We start from the raw sequence: 20,170 nt of genomic DNA, 5'->3' as shown, positions 1-20,170 counted from the left end.
ATAATGTGAAAGTATCATAGGTAATACTTTAGATTTAGCTTGATTTTAACTACAGGGTATTTGGGCTGTAATTAAAACACTGTTAGTTCTCCCCTTGTTACATTTAGTTACAGGGTAACTACAGATATGTGTTGGTACATACAGTACTGATACAGCGTTATTACAAAAACGTTACACCATAATGCCAGAGTAATTATGTTGTACGATGCAGGCTGTAATCTAAAGTGTTTCCGTATCATATGTATAAATATACATACATTTCTGTAACATGTTTCTCTCTTTCTCTCTCTGTCTCTCACAGGGCTATAAGCATACAGGAACCCTCCGGAGCTCCAGCAGTCCCAGAGGGGTGAGGACGCGTTCTCCGTCCAGAGGGAGGATCGGGGACAAGGAGGACCGGAGCAGGCAGAGTCGGAGACAGCAGGGGTGAGTGGAAACGGCTGACATCAGAGAACAAGATACTGCTGAACAAGAACCTTTAAACAAAAACAGACAAAAAATAATAGTCTGACTTTTTACAAACTATATCATCACTACTGATAATTCAGCGTCTGTTAAGTGAATGTGCAGACCTATAAAGATAATAAATTAAACCTCTGAAATGTGATCTAATAGAGATTCCTGCACTGTTCAGGCCATAGACTGTGAATGAAGATGGACGAAATGTCTCCACCTCCACCTGCTGTCTTTGTAGCCAGTGTATGCACAGTAGTGATCAGGGTTGGAGCTGCTGTACGAAGGTCCCGCCCACACAGCTAGCCGACTCAACCATGAGCAGAGCTCAGCTGTCAATCATGACGTGAAACCTTCTTTTTATAGCATCAGATAACTAATTTAAAAAAGATCAACACAGAACAAACTTCAATGTGATAAGAAATACCTAAAATGACAGAAACCATCTTTGGGAAAAATTTATTTAATGTTCACTTTAATGTTTTTGTTTGGCCCCTGTCTCATCTGCTAACATGGGGGTGGTGGAGTTTAAGACCTGTACTGCAGCCAGCCACCAGGGGGCGATCGAGATGTTCTCGCTTCACTTTTTCCAGTCTGTTCAAAAATCAAGGCATTACACTCAGTAATTTGGTCACCTATAGGGAGCTTTGAGTTTTAAACTGCACCCTTAATTCATCTGCCCCACCCTCTGCTCCCTGCCACCCAGGCCTGCTCCTGCCAGCACAGCTGGACAAACTGCAGGCCAGCGGAGACGCCTCTATAGCGCTGTCCCAGGACGAGTCTTTGTAGCTACCCGATCGCACACTGCCCAGGGAGAGCGAGAAATCAGCCTTAATAAGGGAGACAGGGTCAAAGGTGAGTATATGTGTGTTTTCATGTCATAATAATCAGTGTATATATGTGTGTGCAGGAGCATAATACTGCATTTTGTCTTCCATGTGAATTCAGACTGTCTGTCCGGTTGGGAGTTGGTGTTTGTGATGATGTTTACACCTGGTACTAACATGACGGGGCTGTAAGGACACAGTGATGCTCTTGATGTAAATGTAAAAAGCAGTTACACGTACAGTAGATCCGCTCTGTTTGGGACTTTGGCGTCGCCCCAGATTGTTCCCTGTAATATGTAAACTGCTGACTGCAGGGGTTGAACAATCTCAGAGTTAAGATTTAATTAGCAGCTTTTAAGCTAACACCATTTAGCTAACTGATGAAGTGTTTTGGACACAAAGTGAGATGCTGCATCACAGGAAAATTTAGTTTAGCTACCAGACATTAGCTACTATTACACTGGCAAGTATCCAGTGACTGTAACACCACAGCTAAGGCCAACACAAGCACAGCCCAGTTAAACCATGGCTTTATTAAAGGACAGTTCAGATTTTTTAATGTGGGATTATATGAAGCACTTATCCACAGTCAGTGTATCACCTACAGTCGATGCTGGTCTGGAGAAGCAGAGAGGAGCACCACTTTACTTTGCCCTCAGACAGCTTTTGCTGATGTGAAAGCTGAATTTCACTCTCTCCAAACCTACCAAACTTCATGGGTGAAATCAATAATTTTATCTCATAGAACACAGCAGTTGCTGGTCTGCTGCTGCCTTGATCTTTTAGTTTGTTTTTGTTATTGTGTGATTTTGGTGAATCCAAAGTATCTTTTTAAAACACTGAAGTCACACAATAACACAAACTAATTAACTAACTGAGGCAGTGATAGACCAGCAACTCCTGTGTTCTGCAAAGTAAAATGACTGATTTCACTCATGGAGTTTGGTTGGTTTGGAGAGAGGAATATTTGGCTTGTATAACAACAGTTTCCTGTCAGAAAAGGTTGTCTGGTGGCAAAGTGAAGTGGTGAAAATACTTTTTGTTGCTGACCCTGTCCACAGCAGCTCATTGCTTAGCAATGCTGGTACCTCCCTCTGCTTGAGAAAGAGTTGAGGAAAGTCAGAACTTCAGGGAAACTGCCTTCACTAGATTTTTGAGTTTAAAATAAACTAAACAAAGTTTCGCTTATGTATAGTCTCTTTTGAGATGCTTAACCTTTCTTTTTTATATTAAATTGAAACCTTGAAACCTTGAAGTTTCTAAAATTAAAAGTTTCTAAAACTCTTTTAAAACTCATGAGTTTGAGTTGGGCTCAAAATCTAAATGATCTAAATGCCTCTCTTGTCAGCCCAAGTGCCCCAAAGTGCCTTTGTGTTCAGCTCAAACACCCCTCTGACAGGTAAACTACCTCTATGGTGCAACCTTACCCTACATTAACCCTCCCAGCTGCAGCAGAGTCCCTTATTCATTTGTGGCCCTGAAGCTTAGAGGGTCTGTGCAGGTCACTGCTTTTAATGATGCAGTGATCGGTGGTGGCGACTCTTACCTGCATTTAGGCGGGTGTTTTGTTTGTACAGTGTATGGGAGTGGTATCAATCTGCTCGCCTCATTCCAAGCAAGAAAGCATTTAACTGAATTTCCCACAGTATAACTTAAAGAAAACAGTATGCTGACAGGCACTGATAAACAACAAAGAAAGCCTGACAGAAGATCCATGTTGACACCAGGTGTAAAAGGGATCTCTGGGTCTCACAGACAGATCAGCACCAGGACAAATCCAAGCCAAGTGTCTTCAGATGAGTTTGTGAAATGGTCATGTCCTAACATGAGTGTAAGGTCTCTATATATGTTTGTATTCAATGTCTGCAGGTATGAATATGTGTGTGTTTGTGAGTGAGTCTAAGGTGTTGCCAGGTATGTATGTCTTGGTGAGTATGTAGGAGGTTTGCATGTCCGTGCGTGTGTCTACATGATTTCTTTTCTGTCTGTATATAATGTTGTTGTCTTTTTGTGTGTGTTCATTTCTCATTGGTGTCATTGTGTGTGTGTGTGTGTGTGTGTGTGTGCGTGTGTGTGTGTGCGAGTGCGTGTGTGTGTATTGGTGCGTGTTGTGTTGCCTTTTTTCCTGACATGCTGCTCTCTCGTGCCCCACCCCCCTCTAGTGTTGAGTGTTGGCGAGGGCGGGTACTGGGAGGGGACGGTCAGGGGTCGCACAGGCTGGTTCCCCTCCGACTGTGTGGAGGAAGTGATGCTGCGAAGCCAAGACAACCGATCAGGTGATCACCACCAACCACACACACACACACACACACACACACACACACACACACACACACACACACACACACACACACACACACACACAGTATGCTCATCCAGAAAAACACCCAGCATCGCTTCAATGGTAAAAACACACACATACACACACACACACACACACACTCTTCAGTCTGTCTCAGAAGCCTGATGATGAATTAAGATGCCAGTTTTTGTATTTATGCTCCTGAGAAGTGGGACAAATCCAGGGTGGCTCAAGTGGAGATCTGACATAGTTTTATTTATTAATTTATTAAAATTAAATAGAAAAATACTAATTTCACACATGATTTAATTATTAAAGAGAACTGAGAGTTATGTGACTTATGTCGACTGTGTAAGATGGAAAATCTGACCGACTTGACGTCTTACAGAGTTGGCAAAATGTTATTTTTTTTCCAACCTCTGCATGGTTGTAGTGAGTAATGTTAATCAAAATGCACATTTTTAAACCACGACTCTTATATAATTTAGATCTAGAAGGGTTGCTGAGTTGACTTGTTATAGTTAAGACGTCTGTTAGTGATATTGTTTTATGAATTTGTGGAAAGTTAGAAAGTTCACCAGTGCTTCAGGAAGTGAAGCAGGGGTCCTTAGGGTGTAGCCAACCCTTTTATCCCTCATTAAATTATATTTTTGTAAAGTCTCAAAACAAAGTTGATTATAATAGCACATTTTTACTGTTATGTTATCAGCAGGTATTGTTAGTTTTAGATTTCTAAAACATTTTTTTTTTTTTTGAATTGTCTGAAGTTGTGAATTCTTGTCTGGGACAAGTTTTCTGTCACAGAAAAAAAAAATAAAGCAAACCAAAGATTTCATAAATTACATATATTTCATATATACATACATCCTTAAAGAATACATTTTCACCAAAAAATTGCAAGTAGAGTGTTAGTAGTAATAATTCAATTCAATTTTTTTTTTTTTTTTTGGTAGGATATGATTTGTTCCAGTTCTCATGAATAGATAGTTCCCATGTAGACTGAAGACAATGTTATTGTATTAAGGAGATAGTTTGAATTTTCTGGGAAACACCCTTATTATTATGGAGGTTATGAGGTTGACGGTTTCTTGGCTGGACACAGTGACTAAAAGCTCTGCTGGTTGACGAGACACCTCAGGGTGATGCAAACTTCAGGAGGTCGCCGCTGTGTGCCAGGAAATAGTCCAGCACTTAAACCCCCTGTAGGATCACAACGTGTCATTTTTACACTTCAGTATTTGTACATGCTAAACAAACAACTTGTAAATTAGTGAGCTTTAGAAGTAGATTTTATCACCTTTGGACAGAAATCAAGAAATATGGAAAAGTATGGAACCTGATTTTATGTAATTTCCAGGTCTTGACAAATATTTTTTTTAAAAAGAAAAGACATTATGTAAAATATTTGTTTTCAGACCATTGTCCCTGTTCTGTTTTCTAAAATACAAAATTCAGAATTTGTCAGAAACAAACTGGTCATACAGCAGTGAATACATCAACTCACGTTTGGTTCTTGTTTATAAAAGAGACTAAAAAAAAAAAAAGCCCAAAGTGACATCTTCAAATTGTTTGTGTAAATTAATAATATTTTGAGCTTTTTTGACAAATGTCTTAAGTCATTAATAATTTTTTTCCAAATCAATTTATTGTTAAAGTGTGATAAAACATAAATATATAAATATGTTAAAATAACACAAAACAAAAGTAAAATATATAAGCAATAAAAATAAAAACAAACAGGATCATCAGCAGTATGTAAGTAAGAACTGTACAAATCAAATACTGTTCACGTTCAAAGGGAGAAGAAGATGGGTCCTGCTCCCTCTAACTCTTCATATATTAATAAAAGAAAATAATATTTCAATTTGCAGACAAAACATGAACAAAATAATCGGAGCAGATACTCCTTCCAAAACCTTTAAACAGCCCACAAACAACAATAACATTTATTTCATGTTAATCAATCAGTTGATTAATGGTTTAAGCACTTATCTGGATATCAGTCTGACAGTAGCTTCAGGTGGAGGTCGCCGGTCTGGTGTCTGTTCTATAAGTAATATTAGAAATATACTAACACACCTGTACCTGCTGTAAAATAAGCTCTGTAAACATGTTTAACTTAGGTGCGACTGTGCTGATGTTGCTGGGATTTTGTGTTTCAGAGAGCCGAGGAGAACGAGCCAAAAGGCTGTTCCGCCATTACACTGTGGGATCCTACGACAGCTTTGACGCTCCCAGGTAAGAGTCGCCTTCTTCGGAAGCAGCTGATCCTCTAAGCTTCAGGGCCACAAATGACAAAAGGGTCCCTGCTGCAGCTGAGAGGGTTAATTGGAGGTGGGGTTAATATGCGGGGTAAGGTCACAGCAGAGAGGTAGTTCACCCGTCAGAGGGGTGTTTGAGCTGAACACAGAGGCACTTTGTGGCACTTGGGCTGACAAGAGAGGCATTTGGATGCTTCAGTGTCTGTCTGGTGTGACATTAGGACCAGAGTGAAGCATGAAAAGTGTCCCACTAGGACACTGACACATCCTGGTTAAATAAAGGTTAAGAGGAGGGCAGTTCGACATTCAGATTATTGCTCCACCTCAGAGTGGATGAAGACTGTGGCCCAGTCCAGACCTGGTATTAACACGCGCCCTCTGTGATCCAATCATCAGTGGACAGCTCTGAGTTCACGCCTGGCATTACAACGTGTCTCCAGATACGTCCTGAGTGTCCACTTGTGGTCAGATCACTTCCCCGCTCTATATGCAAATAAACACTTTGTCTGTTTTGTCAGTTTAATGTCCATTACTGTCCATAAGGCCATTCGTGCATCTTTTTTTTTTTTTAGTTCATGCCACACTGAACAGCTGACAATAAGCCTCATATTTTACCTGCGCTGTCAGCAGCCCAGCAGGAGGGAAGCTCTGTGGTCCGCTGGGATTTTATTACTTAACTATGACCAGGACACATTTTTACTGCTTCTTTTTTTCTTTATTTTAGAACAGCAGCTTATATTTTATATCATATATTAAGACAAGGGCTGTAATCATTTCCTCTGCCGTCCACAGATTTTTGAAAGATCTAAGAAAAGAGAGAAAAATAAATAAAAGTTAAGTAAAACAGCATTATAAGGGCACTCATACAAAACCTCCACAAAATCAGATCTGTTTGCAAGTAAACATGTTTGCAAAATGCACTGTTGTTTTTTAACCAATGGCTTGCTAAGACAAATGGATGCCATGTTTTTTCCACAATGAAAGACATAATTATATAAAGCCTACTTAATGTATAATGCTTGCCGATTTTGCAAGAAGGCGCAAATAATTAAGAATCTGTCATAGACTGAATTTTACAAAGTTTATAAAGTTTGTTTTTAATCAACAACTCTCAAAATAGCAAGATTTTTCAATGGAGTCTGGGGTTATTAGTGTCTTCACAGACATCTGCTGCAGGTGAGAGACCCCAAACATGTAATTTGCATTAAATGAAACAAATGATGGACTGTCAGTTAAGCAGGCAGTTTTTCGGCCCAGGACACGTTTGCATTCACACGTCTTAAGTGCGTTAACACCTGTACTTGGATCACTCAGGATGCATGTTAATCCCAGGTCTGAACAGGCCCTGTGTCTGTTTGATTTGACATAAAAGTGTCCCATTTGGATTCCGACACATCCTGGTTAAATAAAGGTCAAGAGGAGGGCAGTTTGACATTCAGATAACTGCTCCACCTGAGAGCGGGTGAGGACTATGACTGTTTTCTAGCTCGAACTGAGACAAGAAGGGGATCAGCGCCTTGGTAAAGAGCAGCCAACTTCCTTCCTCCCAGCGGGTTCTACAAATCAAACTGACAACCTTTTCATTATGACCCCTCTGCTCTGGTGTTTAGACACGCAGCACATGTTGAGAGGGGATTTGTTTGCACAGTAACATACTGTATACATCTATTGAGATCAGATGATTCATGTAGTGATTCATACTTTCCAGCGGTGCTTTGATTTGTGTGATGCAATGTGTTGTGAGTGATTCATGCGGTAGGATGACGATGTGTGAGGGTTCACTGCCTCGGGTCTGGAAGCCGATCTGCCTGCTTTCATACCGGAGTCGTCCTCAAGGCGCAGGTTTACCAGCCGTCGTTTGACTTGCTGGTTTTGCTGAATTTAACGTGGGCAGACAGGCAGATTCCTGTCATATGGGGATTTTAGAGGAAGTTCCTTCCTTTGTGTGTCTGCCTTTTTGGCTCTGAGGTGCAAAGCCGTGTTGCCAGGCTGCAGTTTTTAGGTGGGCTGAACTTGTCAGTGATGGCAAATTTGCTTTCAGACCACTCTGATGACTAAGTCTGAAATTTCTTTGTGTCGACGGATGTTATACAATCACCCGGTCATCGTTACTGCCCTTGATAGCCCAACTATCTGAACTGATGCATATGCAATACTCCGTCATGGGACAAACCATGAATAATCTTTAAACATCAGCTGAGATCTTTGACTTTTGATAGAAGGTCATGATGCTTCTTTAGCTGATGCAGACAGTCATCCACCCACAAAACGGTTCCTGCTCAGCTTGTTGAGCATCGACTTGGAGCTGAAACTTGGCTGCATCGTCTGTGGAGGTGATCTGTTGACACACGAGTGTGTGTGTGTGTGTGTGTGTGTGTGTGTGTGTGTGTGTGTGTGTGTGTTTGTGTGTGTGTGTGTGTGTGTGTGTGTGTTGGGGTGGGGGGGGTGACTCTCCTGTATTGACTTTGGGGCGTGTGATTTCTGCTCATTAACTCAGCCTAATATAATGTCATTCCCTTTAATGCCTTGCATCTGCATCGTGGCGAGTGCGGCGTCGCTTTGAGGCAAACTCATTTCAGTGTCCGTGACTTGGACTGAGCAAAGAGAGAATTATTTACATAGAAATAAAGCCATTATCAATCACATGTATTATTTACACCAAATCTGCCTCTCTCTTTCCCTCTTTTTCCATTCTCTCCCTCATCATCAGTCTTTATCATTCCTCAACTTCCTCTTTCAGGCCTTTTTCATGTTTTCCTTTCTCTTAATCTGCATCCGTAACTGTGTTTCTCTCTCGCACATGCATAATATCATTTATTATTAACATGCTTTTCATCAACAGTGACATTTCATGCAAGCGACGCATTCAGCCATGCAAACTCACACACGTGTGTTTGTACAAACATACACACACATCATGGATAATTAAAGCCATGTACTGCAGTATAGACAGAGCCAGGGACTATTTGTTTGGCCATGCAGGCAGGCAGGCAGGCAGGCAGTCAGGCAGGCAGGCAGGCAGGCAGGCAGGCAGGCATGGCTGACTCAGAGCCGCCCTCACATGGGCCTACTTTCACAGCCTTTATTACTACATGTAATATCTCACCTATCCGTTCTTTCAACCCTCTATATTTGGCCACATCTCCTGACCATCTCAGCATCCCTCCCTCGCTTTCTATTCATCACTGTATTGCTAACCCCCCTGTACTTTTTAATTTTCTTTCTATCACCCTCTCTCCCCTGTGGTGTCTCCATCTGGAGGTCAAACAGTGAAGGGCACTCTAAAGGGAGGTGGGGGGGATGAGGAGCTTGGACAAGAGAAGAAGGGCATTCTTTGTTGGCATTGGTGAAAAGAGGCATATGCATGTTTTTTTTTTTTTTTGTGGAAGCAACATGGGGCCAAAGCAGGATAGAAAAAAAAAGTGTGAAGAAGGATGCCCTCTAAAAAACAGGACCAATATAAATGTCAGGACTCATATGATACTGATTATATTTTATTAGGAATGGTTATATTTAGTCCAGATTAGGGCTGTCTATTGGGGAAATGATACAGGAGATATGATTCAATATATTACAAAACTGTTAGCAAAGTGATATATTGTTTTTTTTTCTCAAATTTTAGGAAAACTATCATAGTATAACAAACACACTACCATATGCATAAAGAGTTAGAAAAGTTTATTTTTATGCAATTAAAACAGCAAAGATAGACGACACCACAGTCAACAGGGTTTAAACACAACACAAATAAACCACCGTCACAAATCATGTTTCTGAGAATCAATACACTGTTATAGATATTTTCTTTCACCTCTTGTTTAGACTGAAATATATCAGAAACTATTGGATAGATATTTATGGTTCCCAGACAAATTCTAATGATGCCGGTGATCCTCTTTTTATGTTTTATCACCACCAGGTCAAGAAGTTTATCAGTAAATACTTGCAAAACTAAAAACGCTCAGCCTCAGCTGTACTTTGTGTTTAGTGTTGAGCATTGCACCGGCTAAATGTCAGCATGTTGGGATTGTTACTGAGAGCATGTTAGCTTGCTGAAATAGGTAAAAGCAGGAGGTTGTCCTGCCCTGTGGGACACTGACTGTTGTACTTATATTTATATACTTTAGGTTTTCTGCAAAATAAATGCAGTTGAGGTTACTAGTACAGCCCAGCCTACATTATGGGACAGACTACTCCTCTTTACGTCATTTTCATTCCTATATGGAGCCAATAAACATGCCTGTTTTTTGTTATTAGGTAGAAGCATGTTTTGAGGACTTGACCGCCTTGATCGCCCTCCTGTAGTTTAAATGTAGTTGTGTTTTGAGTTCCATTTGAACGCAGCATAATACCCACCAAACGAAGCTGTAGCAGCAAAACCTCTTCAATGTTTCATTTGTTAGATAAGGATAAAGAATGTGTTATTTCTTCCTTCTAAAGTTATTTAGACTTGCTTTCAGACAGGTTTGGTTGGATTTAGTGCAGGGGAAGAGTTTGGAAATGAACTGACTGACTGATGGGCTGATATCCAGCACTTTAGTCCAGTGTATCGGCCCATTCCTAATAAAAAGAGTAATCTCATTTGCCAGTTTCTGATCCACATCTTCTGTCCCAGACACGGCCTGTTATTGACAGCTGGATATATTTTATTCCTGGCTTTTACAGCACAGGACGAACCATGACATTATAACAAGGCGAGATAACCGATGTCCAGTAATCAGCGAGAGGAGCTGCTTTAACTTGATAATGTGGTGCTTTGATCACATTAACGAGAACACAAAAAGATATGATGACACAGGAACCGGCGGTGACAAATGATAAACAAATGTAGAGCTTTTCTGTGTGTTCGTGCCGCCTGTTTGTCCTCAACCTACTTTACATCGTTCCTCCCTTCTTCTCCTCTCTAACCATCACTGACTTTTTTTTTCTCCTCCTTGAATATCGATATCCCCCACATGATATCCTTAACTACCATATTCAGGTCAGTCAGCCAGGATGAGACTTGCTCAGATTTTTTTGGATGCCATCAAAGCTCATCACAGTTGAAAGTATTCTCAACGAATTTGGTAATTCTTTAGAGGGCAACATCTAATTAATTGAAGAAGGAAAACGTGGACTTATTGTGGCAATTTAGCTGTTAATCTTTGCATTTTAGATGTGATGTTTCATAAAAGTTTAAAACTGCTCTTGGTGGCTGAGAGAGCTCAACACACTGCAGCCTAAGAAAACAAAAGCAGAAAAACAGAAATGCTGCAAGTTTCATGTAAATTTTAATGTTATGATTGCATGATTTTGATATTATGGTAAATATTTAGTCACTTACAGGGGATGCACTATGTATATATTTTGTTAGCTGAAAGGCTACTGGGTGATCAGAGGAATATAATATGTCCTCTAGGATTAGGACACATTTGCACTCCTCTATAGAGTATTTATGCCTTTGATTCTCAAACTGTGGTACGTGTACCACTGGTGGTACATGAAGGAATATCAGAAATATATATATTTAAATAAAATTAGCTCATTTAGAAACAGTGCTGTCAAAATACAGCAAAATGTAAACTGAAAATACATGAATGAGATCTCAGAAATTAAATTCAAAATAAATGTTACTGATTTATGCTACAATACAGTAAAGACTTGAGTATTTGGAGCGCCTCCTACTTGTATCTATGAAAAGCTAAGCCCCCCCCCCAAGCTCACATACATGAGCAAATACACCAAAAGAATAACTGATTCATTCCAATTATAATTGTACAAATTGTGATTTTAGCTGAGTAGTACAAATGTAATTTTGACAGCCTCAAAGCAGACAAAGTCTTTGGGACCACCTTGTCATTTTTAGGGAGCCCGGACCTCAGATTGGGAGCCAATAATTTAGAAAATATTATCGATCGAAGACAAAACTGACAGAAAGGCGCAACTCAGAGAAAAAGTCACAATTTGAGATCTGTCTGCTACTTCAGCACCACGGACAGCACCATGTATTTCTCAGTACACAGCGCAGGCTTCGCTCAGTGCAGGCGAAAGTGACCCAAATCTGACTTTACTGCTCATGTGACTCATGTGACAGTGTGAACAGCACAGGTCACATGGACTCTGACCTCAGTGTGGACAGTCAGGTCACAACGTTATTATACGTCACTAATTTAGCGGCGTCTTGTGGAGAGATGCTAACAGATGTAGTTAAAAGTAGCCTCTTAACACTCTGAAATCTTGGATGAAATCTGTTTCTGTGAAGCCGTTCACATCACAGTCCCACCACTCCTGGCTCCGACTCCACATCCACACACACACACACACCTCCGTACAGAAGTAGCTGCTACTGGTCCACAAAAAGCCATAATTAAAAATTTGGCTCTCTTTCTCCTCATACTTGTTATCTGCTCACGAATCTGCTTCCTTCCACTGCACATCCACTTATAAATGAAAGCATTAACAGTGAATTCAGGGGCCTTCATGTTTACTGTCATATGACACGCCTGACATCTTTGTTAGGGGACATCAGTTCAAGACTGTGACCAGTTCACAATGGAGCATGATACTGGTCACACTGAAAAGATACTGTGAACAGCCAAACAAAAAAAAAAAAATATCTGATAGGAGCAGTAAATCAGAACTGAGCACTAAGACTTGCAGTGTGAACATAACCTTAGGCTACTGACATTTCAGAGCCATGGTTGGGGCTATATATTCTACCTGCACAAACCTCAGTCAGAGGAAGGATGAATGAGACTAGACTCACTAACATATTCAACTAAAAAGCCCCTCTGTGGACGAGTGTTAGTGCCTTCACATCTGTGATTAATGCTGAAAGGTACATACTGGTTTTGGAGCAACACATGCTTCCATCCAGACGACGTCTTTTACAGATTAAGCAAGACATATTCTGCACGTGTTCCAACAGCGTGTCTTTGTATTAAAGAGTTCAGCCTGCAGTCCACAAGTCCAGACCTGTCTCCCATTAAACATGTTTACTGCTGTGATGCATCACCTTTTCTTTTAAAGGGATAATTCACCCTAAAGAAGAAAATCCAGTCATTATCTACTCACTCTCATGCCCATTGAAGGTCAGATTTAGTTTTTTAGTTTTTCACAGGGAAATACGTGCTGCAGAATCTTCCAAACAATGGAGGTGAATGGTGACAGAACAGAAAAAAAAAACATAAAATGCCTCCTTACTGGTTGTCCCAGTCTCCTAAAACCCTGTCTGTGAAATTCTATTTTTTTTGTCCCTACTTTTTTGGAATATTGGTTGTTCTGCAAATGCACTGAGTAACTGTACAGTATCTGAACATGCCGCTGCTCCTCTCAGCCCACATGAGACCAACTTTGGACCAACGGTGGGGTCAAATAAGGACAAATGAGTTTGGAGGAGAGAGGAAGAACACCCTGCTAAACACAGCTGTGGTAGTTTGATCTGTGTTGCTTGCGTATCTGTAACATAAAAGTCATTCGATATTGTGTTTTGTGCTTCTCCAACATGCACCTTGCTTGACGTTTTGGCTGAAATTTGCAGCAAGAGATAGACAACAGATTCAGAGTGTGTGTGTGTTCAGGTTTGGCCATCGTATGATAGATGCACACACACATATAGTATTGCAGGACACATTAGGCTGCAGATACACATAAATACATGATCATGTGGACCTTCTGTTGTGTTCCCTCCCCCCTCCTCCTTCTCTCTCTCTCCCTAATCACACATGCATGCACAAACACACACGTACTGTACACAGGATCACAGCGGTATAGCTTGACATGCAGGGAGAGCAACAAAAAGGCAGAGATGTGAGAAGAGAGGGGGACAAGAGCTGCGATCGTCCTCGAATGCAGGAGGGGAGGCAAGAGGGAGAGACGGAGAGAGGGAAGGCAGGAGGGAGGGAGGGAGGGCAAGTCGACGGAGGACAGCTTCGACATACGTGGAAGGAGGCTCTGACTAAGAGATGATGTGAGTGCCTGTTCCAGAGAATCTGTACCTCTCTCTCTGTCTCTCTCCTTCTACTCCTCCTCCTCCTCTTCCTCTTTCCGCCACTCACCCGCCAGCTGTTTCTCTGTCCTCTCTCCTCTTCCTGTCTGCGTCGATGCGTCTCCTCCTTCCCCCTCCTCCTTCCCCAGCTCTACCCTCTCATTCATGCTTTGTTTACAGCAAATGTGAGAAGATAGTGTGCGTGCGTGCGTGCGTGCGTGCGTGTGTGTGTGTGTGTGTGTGTGTGTGTGTGTGTGTGTGTGTGTGTGTGCGCGTGTGCGCGTGTGCGTGTGCGTGTGCGTGTGCGTGTGCGTGTGTGCATGTGTGTGCGTGTGTGTGTGTGCATGTCAGAGGTTGGAAAGACAGCAAGAAAAAAAAAGTGGGTGGGTGAGGTTAGTTAAGTGTGATTTAAAGGCACTCGGGGTCAGTAACAGCAGGGGAAGGACGGCAGCAGAGGCTCCAGAAGCATCTGCACAATTTATTCTTACACAAATCAGAGCCTCTGTGAGCTTTTTTCTCTGTAATATTACATCATAATAATTTGTTTTATCTTTTATCATTATGTCACAGGATGATGATGATTCCTTTTCAGTCATTTAACTTCAAAACCAGGGATGTAACAGTCCCAAAAACTCAAGGTACGATAATGTGCCAATAAAAAGTCCACAATATGATGTTTATTATGAAATTAAAAAACAGAGAACAATGATGACTTGAAGAAATATCCTTTATTAAATACTAAATCTGATATATTATTTTCCTTTTAACTTAAAGTGCTTCTGCTTTCCTTCTTTAATAAAATAAAATAAAATAAGCCAGCCAGGACTTGGAATTGGCATGAATTATCTTTTGCAATACATTTTTTAAGTATTTATGTACAATTGCAAAAGAAAGGCAGTCAGTAGCAGTCCTGTCAAAAAATAAAATAAATATAATAAAATTATTAATGATTAATAGTTATTGTCTGGTGCAGCTTTGAGGCATTTTTATTGCAATATTTAATATATTGTCAAGATCCTGCTATCATTCTCTTTGAATTAATTATTTCAGATAGGACTGTATAGTAAAGACTTATCTCTGTCGCATCAGTTTTTATGAACGGGAAATCATGATGGGGTCAGACGGGCCGCAGGAAGTGGAGAAGTGGAGAAGAATGAATGAGGAGGAAGAGGAGGATACAGACGGAGAGGATTATGAGTGTGTGTGTATGAGTTGATCACAGGAATGCGTGCATGTCTGTGTGTGTGTGTGTGTGTGTGTGTGTGTGTGCATGTCAGAAGTTGGAAAGGAAGTAAGAAAAAGAAGTGGGTGGGTGAGGTTAGTTAAGTGTGATGATAGGGTCGATAACAGCAGGTGAAGGCGTGGTTCACCAATCTGTGAAGTCCAACAGTTTAAGAACAGAGTTTCTCAAGAGATTCACCATCTACAATCCATAATATCATTGAAAGACTGAGAGAATCAGGAGAAATCTCTGCACGTAAGGGGCAAGACTGAAAAATAACATTGAATATCCATGACCTTTGACCCCTCAGGCAGCACTGCATTAAACCCAACGTGGGCTTGAGAACATTTCGAAAAACTGTTGATTGTCGCTGCATCTACAAATGCAAGTTAAGACTCTACCATGCAGAGAGAAAGACATATATCAACAACATCCAGAAACACTGCAGACTTCTCTGGACCAGAGCTCATCTGAGATGGACTGAACCAAAGTGGAAAAGTCTGCTGTGGTCTGACGAGTCCACAGACTGTTTTCACAAATCATGGACGTCGTGTCCTCCGGGCTAAAGAGGAGTCCCATTAATGCTGAAAGGTTCATAAAGGTTTTGGAGCGACATGTGCTGCCATCAAGATTACGTCTTCTTCAGAGACGTCGCTGCACATCATGCACGTGTTCCAACAGCGTGTCTTTGTAGTAAAAGAGTTCAGGTACTAGACTGACCTGCCTGCAGTCCAGACCTGTCTCCCATAAACATGTGTAGTGCATTATGAAGCACAAAATATGTGAACAGAGACCGTGGACTGTTGAGCAGCTGAAGTTGTATATCAAGAAAGAATGAGAAAGAATTTCACTTTAAAACTTCAACAATTAGTGTCTCAGTTCACAAACACTGACTGAGTGTTAGAAGAAAAAACTGATGTATCACAGAAGTAAACATGATCCTGTCACAACTTTTTTGGAACATGTTGAAGGCATACCATTCAAAATGAGTGTATATTTACAAAAAACAATCAGTTTGGGGATTTAATATCTTGTCTTTGTCTTGTTTTCACCTGAACAGAAGACAAAAAGCATTTGCAAATCATTGCATCCTGTTTTTATCCACGTCTTACACAATGTACCAACATATTTGGAATCAGGGTTGCATTCAGATGGGACTGCATAGTAAAGACTTATCTCAGTCGCATCCGTTTTTATGAATGGGAAATCATGACAGGGACAGAATACTATACTGTACATGTAACCCATAGGAAGTGGAGAAGTGAAGAGGAATAAATGAGGACGAAGAGGAGGATGCAGAAAGAGAGTATGAGTGTGTGTGGTGTTGGTGGTTGTGTGTGACTTGATCACATGAATGCATGCATGTTTGGACTCTGTGTGTGTGTGTGTGTGTGTGTGTGTGTGTGTGAAACCCCCTGCCAACAAACCCAATCACCTCTCACTCTCTAAATTACCTCATTTCTCTCCCTCCTTTTTTTAAGCCACCTTACTCCCCCTCCCTCTGCCCCCCCTGCTCCTCTTCTCTCCTCCTCTCTTCCTCTCTCTCTCTCTCTCTCTCTCTCTCTCTCTCTCTCTCTCTCTCTCTCTCTCTCGCTCTCTCTCTCCCTCTCCCTGTGTCGCAGTCACAATGAACCATCTCCATCTCTCCCTCTCCCATTCCTCCTCTCTCTCTGTCTTAAGTATGAAGGGGCTGGGAGAGCTCGGCCCTCTCCCTTTCCCTTCTTCTTCCATCTCTCTCTCCTCCTCTTCCTCCTCCTCTCCTCCTCCTCCTCCTCCTCCTATCTCGCGGCTCGCGCTCGCTGCTGTCTCGCTGGAAGACGAGAAGGAGAAGGAGCAGGAGAAGGAGGAGGAGGAGAGGGAGGGGAGGAAATGGCGATGGGGGCATGCGGCGAGGAGGATCTCTCCCTCTCCCTCTCCCTCTCTTCTTCCTGGCCGTCGCTCGGCCCTGTGAATAGGAGCGTCTGGTTCATTTACAGGTACCTGCCATGGTTTTTATACCCCCCTACCCTCCCCTCCCTCCCTCTCTCTCTCCCTCTCTCCCTCCAGTTGCCGGGGGGAGATAGAGGGGGGGGCAGAGGGAGGGACGCATGCATGTGGACATCATGGATGGCAGGGCAGGATCGATTAGATAGACTGACAGATGTTGCAACGCATGCTTGCAGACGGATGTGTTTGATTCTGTGTCTCAATGTGAGTGTGTGTGTGTGTGTGTGTGTGTGTGTGTGTGTGATGAATGTGTGTGATGTATGTGTGTGAAGACGGACGAGGGCTGCTGCTGTTGCTGCTGCTGCTGCTGCTGCTGCACAGCCCGGTGTATGAGCAGTGCAGCCGTTCTGTGTTTCGCTGTACGAACATGTGTGTGTGTGTCGTTTTCTTTCTCTCTGCTTTGAATCGCTCTCTGAACAAACGTCCTCCAGCGATGCTGCACTGGCACAAGTGACACTGGCTGCTTTTACTGATGTGATTGATTGTGCGTTTGTGTGCATGCATGCTTGTGTGTGTGTGTGTGTGTTTGTGTGCATGGATGATGTGTTTATTGCTGTCCATCAAAAACACAAAAGGTATGCCACGGAAATTCTCCTCCTGGTGTCCTGTGTGATGTGTGGCGTGTTTCTGTATGTTTACCAGTGTGTGTGTGTGTGTGACAGAGAGAGTGAGAAAGAGGGAGGGAGACTGTCGACAAATTGGAAACAGCGCATGGTGAGGGAGTTTTTAACGATGCAGCATGCATGACAAGTTCCAGCTTCTTTCTGACACCTCTATGGAAGCCTGCTCGGCCAAACCTGTTTAATGCCTCGGCTTCTTACATACGCAGTATGAGACACGCTGTACGCTGTGCAGGATTGTCCATCTAAGATACTGATGTGTTATTACTGACATTGGGTCACTGATACTGAGTGGCACCATCACTGAGTCCCAGTGGATGCAGCCCACAAAGGTGGATCTCAGCATCTGAACTGTCTCTTCCCTCTAAATGAGACAGTAGATTCTCACAGAGAGTTAAACTGATGGTGTGTTCAGGTGTCAAAATTGTAAAGAAAATTGCTCTCAAGACTCAACAAAATGTAAAGACAATTGGGACAAGTTTAATGATACCCAAAGTTGCATTACAGGTTTAACAAGCACTTTATGGACACCTAGCAAATAGCATTGACATTTAAAATTGGTTTTTTTTTTCTGTAAAACTCAAACACAACACTCAACTTTATGCCTGGCTTCCATAATTTACACCTGCTGAATATTGTCTGCTGTTGTGCCATTGGTTGATGCAATTGTCCATGACAATGACCATAACATTGTGATTTAAAAGCCTTCTAGCCTTTGTGAAGTTGTGTATCATCTGTTTTTGACATGTGAGAGAGAAAAATAACCTGTTGCTGCTGTTTATTGCGTTATGCCTCCATATTGTTTTTATATATTTTTTTAAACATAACTTACCACTAGTTATAGACAAAGACCCTTTAGACTCAGCAACGGTATCACCGGGGTGACAGGGTACGTGTGTCCAGATATACTTCTGCAGGTGCTGGATCAAAAAGCAAACTTAAGGCAAGAATCAGACAAAAGATCCAAACACTGTGGGTCTGCTAAGAGGTCCCAGCAGTTTTTCTTTAGTAGTGTTTCGATCTAACAGAGGTCTTCATCTGGAACTCACCATCAGAAAGCGAGAATCTTCTCTCAAACTGGACCAATTAGACTCTCAGTCAAGCAAATCACAACCACCTGAGTGATGAATGTATTTGTGTTTATGTGATTGGACAATGGCTGACGAAGATCTCTGTTCAATTGAAAACATAGACAAATCTTCTGTCTAATTCTTACTATTTCTCGGCTTCAAAATTGCAAAAGATCGCCTTAATGCTCTATTAAACAGCTGACCAGAAGACAGTGGATTTGGAGACAACGAGGACCTCTGAGGACACACTGGTTGCAGGCAAATGTAGGCTGCATTTCTCTGCTGCACTTGGAGGAGCACTGGGACTAGGAATTCAGACTTCCAGCCACTGAACTGGGACACAGCTAATGACACTTAAAGATGATGATATCCTTGACGACAGCAAAGCCTGAGTTAGTTGTAAGTGCCGGTTGGATGGGATTCAAGGCATGACTGCTATGTATGCAACCCTGAGTGGACACACAACCACACAGACACCGCTGTAGTTCCTTAATGCAACACACATGATACAACATATATACAGATGATTATATTTAGAATATAACAGGATACAATTTATACATATACTGTACACACACATAATAAAGCAGTGTGTGCAGTTATTTACATATGTGCATATGCACGTTTAGACAGAAAATAATTCTGTTGTGCAATTTTTGAATTTTCATCAATGTTGAAACAGCAGCAACAAAACTGGGATGATAATCTGACATCTTCACATAAAAAGTTCAGCATCTTGGAAACATTGTCCATGGACCTTGACTGCACATCAAGCATCATCAACATAAAAGCACAGAGTCCTCCTCCGCTTCTCTTACTGCAGTCTTGCATGTTGTGTCCTGTGAGTTTGGAGCCTGATCCAGGATGTTGTGGTGGAGCAGGTCTCTGGGCACAACAGTTCTCTGGTTTCTCTTTCATTTTCCTGATTGAATGTTATCCAAGACCAAAACCACTGAAGACTTGGATTGAAATAGCAAAGATGCAAATATGATATCAAAGTTTAGTTTCTCATGAAGCATCCACAAAGATCTGAATGAAAATAAATGTTCCTTAATAGGTTAGAAAAGAGCTCATTTTGCTGTTTAGGCCATTTTTCAAGAGTGTGTGGATGTGTCGGCTCACGTTTGATTGACAGCTGCCTCAGGAGTCCCAACATGGAAGCTAAGTCATATCCTACTGTGTGTGGACCGCTGTGGATGCCTATTTTAGCACCTGAACAAAGGACCACCTAAAAAACTGAAGCCGCCGTCTCCATGGACAGAGACTTTTAAACCTCGCAGGACATGGAAGTTGCAGGAGTTTGTATTTGTTAGTTTGTATATTGTTTGACTTTGATGTGACTTCAATGTTTTAACACTTTGGTTTGGATCCAAACTAATGTTACTTGATGCAGATTGAGGCGGCGGTAAACCAGCAATTCCAGTGCCCTGTGAGGCAAAATGAAAATGAACATTTGTGACTGT

At 41.7% G+C, this 20,170-nt stretch overlaps 1 protein-coding gene across 1 annotated transcript in view; it reads left to right on the top strand.

The window, feature by feature from the left end:
* The window catches only part of shank1 (SH3 and multiple ankyrin repeat domains 1), a 115,764-nt gene that overhangs the window by 71,812 nt on the left and 23,782 nt on the right, over window positions 1–20,170 (top strand). Inside the window, exons 12-15 of the mRNA XM_084743455.1 lie at window positions 302–426; window positions 1,160–1,308; window positions 3,443–3,556; window positions 5,745–5,820. Coding sequence (XP_084599581.1) covers window positions 302–426; window positions 1,160–1,308; window positions 3,443–3,556; window positions 5,745–5,820 — 464 coding nt within the window. The remainder of the gene's footprint in view (window positions 1–301; window positions 427–1,159; window positions 1,309–3,442; window positions 3,557–5,744; window positions 5,821–20,170) is intronic.

The sequence above is a fragment of the Lutjanus erythropterus genome, chromosome 19 (genome assembly GCF_056507025.1).
Source record: "Lutjanus erythropterus isolate fLutEry1 chromosome 19, fLutEry1.hap2, whole genome shotgun sequence".
In the NCBI taxonomy this organism is placed as follows: Eukaryota; Metazoa; Chordata; class Actinopteri; order Lutjaniformes; family Lutjanidae; genus Lutjanus; species Lutjanus erythropterus.
Note: the sequence above shows the minus strand (reverse complement) of the source record. Positions and strands in the feature narration are given on the sequence as shown.